Here is a 6,431-nt window from a genome sequence, read left to right on the forward strand (position 1 = left end):
AGCTCGATCAGTAGTGGTGCTACCGAGCCATTCTTGGTGATGGACATTGAAGTCCCCCACCCAGAGTACATTTTGTGCCCTTGCCACCCTCAGTGTTTCCTCCAAGTGGTGTTCAACATGGAGGAGTACTGAGTCATCAGCTGAGGGAGGGCGGTTGGTGGTAATCAGTATGAGGTTACCATGCCCATGTTTGACCTGATGCCATGAGATTTCATGGTTTCCGGAGTCGATGTTGAGGACTCCCAGGGCCACGCCCCCCCCCCCCCCTACTGTATACCACTGTGCCACCACCTCTGGTGGCTCTGTCGTGCCGCTGAGACAGGACATACCCAGGAATGGTGATGGCAGTGTCCGGGACTTTGTCTGCAAGGTATGATTCCGTTAGTATGTCAATGTCAGGCTGTTGCTTGACTAGTCTGTGGGATAGCTCTCCCAACTTTGCCACAAGCCCCCAGATGTTAGTAAGGAGAACTTTGCAGGGTCGACAGGGCTGGGTTTGCCGTTGTCGTTTCCGGTGCTTACGTCGATGCCGAGTGATATTTCACTCCTCCCGCGGGCAGCAAAGCCAACCATGGTGCAACGGATTGGGCTATTGTTCTTTTTCCCTGAGGGGCCACCCTGCAGTATCCAAAGCAGTATATCTGTTTTGCAGGGGATTCCTGCCTAGTCATCTTGCTCTGCCTTGTGGTATCCCATTTCCTTCCTGCCTGTGGAGTCTGAGCCTGCGGTGTGGCTACCTCTCTATACGATATCCACAATATTATCCACCTCGTGGATTCTCCATGCACACACACAATTTATACGCCAGCGACAGAGTAAGATACAAACAAACAGAGAGAGAGACACACACACAAAAACACACCCTTCAGACACCAGGCGATGAGTCATGCACAGACAGACACACAAACACACATGCACAATCTTTGCACGCCAGGCACAGAGCCAGATGCAAAAATGCACGCACGCGCACACACATCCTTGCATGCACGTGCATTGATGCAAACACACATATAAACACACTCACCATTCCCCAGGCACTGAGACACCGATACAGAGACAACACAAACACTGAGGAACACCCACACAGACACAAATACACGCACGCAGCCCAGGCCTGGAAACAAAGGCACACGTACACACACACAACGAAGCACACATGCACACACACACACACACGCATATCTTACCGCAGCCACTCAGCCAGACGCACGCATATACACACACACATGCACACACACACACACAAAACACATGTCCACACACACACACGCACACAAACACATGCATGACATCATACCCCAGGCAGAGAACCAGATATGCGCACAAACACATACTTGTTCATACGCACACGCACACTCACACGCTCAGAGACACACATTATAGCTGAGGTACTGAGCCACACAGACTCACGCCAGGCACTGAGTCAGATACACACACACACACACATCCACACATGCAGACCACATTGCAGGCACACAGTCAAAAAGACAGACTGTGTCACACGCATACACACACACACACACACTGGCACACACGCAGACCAATCACACCCCAGGCATGGAACCAGACACACACACACACGCGCACGCACATCAAATCACAGCAGATCACAGGCACTAAACCAGATACACACATACACACACAATAACTCAGACACACGCACACACATCACAGCCCAAACACAGAGCCAGCTACTCACACACACAAGCAGACATAATGATTGGCACGGGTGTCCTTGCCGCATCTCGCCGTGGTCCGGGTCTCCAGTCAGGTTCGTGGTCCCTGCCCTAGTTCATTAGCAGCTGTGGCTCCGGCAACTTACTAGCCCTGGTGTCCTCGACACACTGACCTGGGAACTAAGGCGCCAGCGATGGCTCTGGTCCCAGGCCTGGTGCAGTAGTGGCAGTTCCATGGCTCCCGGTGGAGTTACTGATACTACTTCTGATTGTTCAGCAGCTTTGGCAGGCGGAATCCCCATCCTTAAAGGCATGTGGGCCACGGCACTGGGCAGTTAATTGCCTGAGCGCCACTGATGTGCACATGGCGGTGGCTCCGAATTGCTGAGGTTTTGATCTCCTCACCTATTCGTCCATCGTCGGGACCCCGCTGGCGCCGCTAAATTCAGCTCCCTGTTTCCAGCAGAAATCACTGTCACGAGCACAATAATTAGCACATACTGAATGTGGCAACACATGGACAAATGTCACCCCGAAATCCTCCAATCTGATGCATTAATTCTCGCTAATTCCCGCTGTTTACAGTTAACTTAGTGACGATTGAGATTATATGTTTCATTGATTTCTGATTAGACTCATTTCCAATTATTGCTTTGGAAAAATTGAATTCCGTGCTGCCTGTCACAGGTGAGACAATCAGTCAGTCCAACATTTAATTTTTTCTATACAAGAACAAAGATGCTGGAAATCTGAAATAAAAACAGAAAATGCTGGAAATATTCAACAGGTCTGGCAGCATCTTTGGAGAGAGAAACAGAGTTAAAGTTTCAGGTCAGTGACACTTCATCAGAACTGGGAGAGATTAGAGATGGAACAGTTTTTAAACCAGACAGGGGAGGGAGGGAGTGGGAAGATTATGATCTACATTGAGTTTAACAATGATCATATCATCCTTATATTATTTAATCTCCCCTGCCTTCCAACGTATCACAGACATTCCCATTTGTTCTTTCAGTTCCAATCATTTCAATCCATCACTGGAGACAGGAACACATTTATAAATCTCAAATAATCCTCAGTCAAACTGGTAACTTTGCTCCTAGCCTGATGTATAATTTATCGACTTATTTCTCTTCCTCATAGTTAACTTGTTGACGATTGGGGTCCTGTCTCGGGGAAAGTGCGGTCTCTCCAAATGTGTCACTCGCTACCTGGTGGCCATGTCAGCGGCGGATCTACTGGTCATTATCCTCGACCTGATATTGAGGCACATTCCCATTGTTTATTGGGAACAGTTTCGGCTCCTATGGTCCATCCCCGTGTGTAATATCCACGCCGTTCTGCTTTATACAGCCACAGACTGTTCTGTCTGGTTCACCGTCACTTTCACCTTTGATCGATTTGTGGCCATTTGTTGCCAGAATGTGAAAAGCAAATATTGCAGCGAGAAAATGGCCGCTGTGGTTCTGGGAACAGTGACTGCGCTGAGCTGTTTAAAGAATATCTTCTGGTATTTTATGTTCACACGCCGGTACTGGAGGATGAACGTCCCCTGGTTTTGTTTTGTAACACTGGCTATTGTGGAATCTCATGTCTGGGCAGCAATCGTGTTCCTCCACAACATTCTAACCCCGGGGCTCCCATTTGTGGTCATTCTGCTGCTCAACGCTCTCACCATCAGTCACATTTTAGTGAGAAGCAGAGGACGCAGAAGACTCCAGGCTCTCAGAAGTGGGGAGACTCGCAGAGACCCAGAGATGGAGAGCCGAAGGAAATCCATCATTTTGCTGTTAGTTATCTCGGCTAATTTCATCCTGTTGTGGGCCGTGTTAATGGGGTACACGATATCGAGACGGATGCGTGATTTAGGGTATCAGTCTGTGCATCTACCCCTGTTTCTGCTGGAATTGGGCTTCATGCTACAACTCCTGAGTTGCTGCACAAACACTGTGATTTACGCTGTGACCCAGACTCAGTTCAGAGAGCAGTTGAAGAATGTGCTGAAATATCCCTTTACTCCAATTGTTAAATTCATTCAAGATGAGAGGAACTGAATCACGGACTATTTCCAACAGTCGGAAGGCGGGGCCTGTCACTGTGGAGACAGAGCGTGGCGGGCCTTTCTCTGTGGAGACGAGGAGGGAGCGGCGCTTGCGCCTTTGGACACAGAACGGGGGCATGGCGTGTCGCTGTGGCGACACAGCGGAGCAGGGCCTGTCGTTCGAGAGAGACGCGGGGCGGGGCCTGTCACGATGCCACAGAGCGGGGAGGGGAGCCTGTCGCTATGGAGCCAGGGAGGGCGGAGCCTGTCGTTACGGTGACAGAGCGGGTCCGTGGTCTGCCGCTATGGAGACAGAGCGGAGCCCTGCCTGCCGTTGAGGAGAAAAAGGGTGGCAGGGCAGGTTACTACGGTGACAGAGAGGGTGCGGGACCTGTATCCAGTGTGGCGGGTAGTGGGGGCGGGGAATGTATCCAGGTTCATGCGGTGTGGCGGGCGGGGAACGTTTTACATGGTGACCGGGATAATGTGCCGGGTCTGTTTCCCAGCGTGACTGGGAGCGGGGATTGCGCCTGTTTCAAAGGTGATGGGGAGTGGAGGCGGGGCCTGATTCCCAGGGTAACAGAACGCTGCAGCCAGAATCCTTCATAATCAGATAATCTTTATAATCACATTATAATGCAAATAAGCCTCTATAACCGTTTATCATCATTTATAAACTTTTTCAGCCCTTTATAACCTTCATAAACTGTCGATAATTATTCATAATACTTTATAAATCTTTATAATCGTTTATGAGTTATTATCCATTATGAGCCTTTATGGTCTTTTCTAACCCGTTGCAGCTCATACATTTTCTGCCGTGGACAGAAAACATTGAAAATCATCACCGTGGATTGATCTAATTCCACCAGGCCACAGTGCACATCATTTAGAATGACCACAGGGCATATCATTTCAAATGTCTGCAGTGCAGGTCATTTCCAATAGCCACACGTTATATCACTTAAAATGGTAATATTGCATAAGACTTCACATGTTCGAAGTACATATCACTTAAAATGGTCTCAGTGCATGTCAATTAAAATGGCCACACGGCATGTCACTTGGAAAAGTTGCAGTACAGGTCACTTAAAATAGCCATACTGTAAATCATTTAAAATGGTCATACAGCTTATCACGTAAAGTGGCCGCAGTACATGTCACTTAAAATGGCGGCAGCGCATATCACTTAAAATGTCCATAGAGCATGTCACTTAAGATATTCGCTCTGCAGATCATTTAAAATGGGCGCAGGGAAGGTCATTTAAAATGGCTGCACTGCATAACACTTGAAATGGCCGTAGAGTATAACATCAAAAATTGCCAAAGTGCAAATCACTTAAAATGGCTGCTGTCCTGAGGGCCACACGGCATGTCACTTAAAATGGAAAGACTGCATATCACTTAAAGTGGGTACAGTGCATGTTCCTTAAAATGGTCGCAGGGCCTATCACAAAAATTGGAGACACTGCCTGTCACTTAAAATGCTCTATGCTTATCACATAAAAAGGCAAGAGTGCACATCATTTCAAATGGCAATGCCAAATATCATGCAAAATGATCGCACTACAGATTACAAACAAACCAGGAAAGTGCCAGTTCAAATCAGTCCTCTGTTAATCCAATCTGGAAAGGCACTGAGTTCCGCACAAACACCAAGAAAGTGCAAATTCAAAGCAGGGCAATGTTAAACCCATGTGGTGTGGCACTGAGTCCCACTCTCACATCAGCAAAGGGCGAATTCAAACCAAGCCTGTATTAATCCCAACTGAACTGGTACAGAGCCCCACGCACAAACAAGGAAACCACAATTCAAACCTAATTTGTGTTATTTCAAGCTGGAGTGATACTGAGTCCAACTCATTCACCAGAAAATGGGCAATTCAAACCAGGCCTCTGTTAATCCCAGCGGATTATTACTGAGACCCACTCACATACCAGGAAAGGGCCAATTCAAACCAGGCCTCTGTAAATCACATCTGGAGTAGTGCTGAGTCCCACTCACACACAAGGAAAGAGCCAATTGAAACCTGTGTTAAATCAATCTGGAGTGGAACTGATACCCACTCAACAACAGGAAAGGGCCAGTCAAGAGAGGCCTTTATTAATCCTGGTTGGATTGGTACTGATTCCTACTCACAGACCAGGAAAGGTCAAATTCAAAGCAAGCCAGTTTTATTCCCAGTTCGAGTAGTATTGAGCCCACTTACACACCAGGAAAGGGCTTTTTCAGACAAGGCCTATGCTAGTACCAGCTGGAATGGCACTGAGTCCCTAGTACACTCCAGGAATGGACAAATTCAAAGATGCCTATGTTAAATCCAGCTGGAGTGCGACTGAGTGCCACTCACACAGGAGGAAATTGCCAATTCAAACCAAGCCTCTGTTACTGCCAGCTGGAGTAGTACTGGGTCACAGTTAACACCAACAAATGGCTAATACAAACCAGGTCTATGTTAATCGTAGCTAGAGTGGCACTGAAACCCACTCACACACCAAGAAAGGGCGAATTCAAACCACGCCGATGTTAATCCGAGCTGGAGTGCTGCTGGGTCACAATCAAACACCAGAAAATGGCCAATACAAACCAGGCCTATGTGAAACCCAGATGTAGTGGTACTGAGTCCCAATCACTAACCAAAAAAGTGCCAACTCAAAGCAGGTCTGCTCTAATCCCAGTTTGGGTGGTACTGAGCCCCACTCAAACACCAGGA

The 6,431-nt window shown here is 48.0% G+C and overlaps 1 protein-coding gene across 1 annotated transcript; it reads left to right on the top strand.

Moving 5' to 3' along the window:
• The first annotated feature begins 526 nt into the window (after positions 1-526).
• On the top strand, positions 527-3,730 carry LOC137381150 (probable G-protein coupled receptor 139). Its single transcript, XM_068053536.1, has 3 exons — positions 527-623; positions 2,310-2,363; positions 2,820-3,730. The coding sequence occupies exons 1-3, from the start codon at positions 527-529 to the stop codon at positions 3,728-3,730; spliced, it is 1,062 nt and encodes a 353-aa protein (XP_067909637.1).
• Positions 3,731-6,431: the final 2,701 nt, after the last annotated feature.

This window comes from Heterodontus francisci, chromosome 21 (genome assembly GCF_036365525.1).
Source record: "Heterodontus francisci isolate sHetFra1 chromosome 21, sHetFra1.hap1, whole genome shotgun sequence".
Lineage (NCBI taxonomy): Eukaryota > Metazoa > Chordata > Chondrichthyes > Heterodontiformes > Heterodontidae > Heterodontus > Heterodontus francisci.

Coding starts and splice junctions, on each gene's coding strand:
- LOC137381150 (XM_068053536.1), top strand. CDS start 527: ATGCCGAGTGATATTTCACTCCTCCCGCGGGCAGCAAAGCCAACCATG. Junction 624..2,309: donor CCCTGAGGGGCCACCCTGCA/GTATCCAAAGCA, acceptor ATTTCTGATTAG/ACTCATTTCCAATTATTGCT. Junction 2,364..2,819: donor TTCCGTGCTGCCTGTCACAG/GTGAGACAATCA, acceptor TCTTCCTCATAG/TTAACTTGTTGACGATTGGG.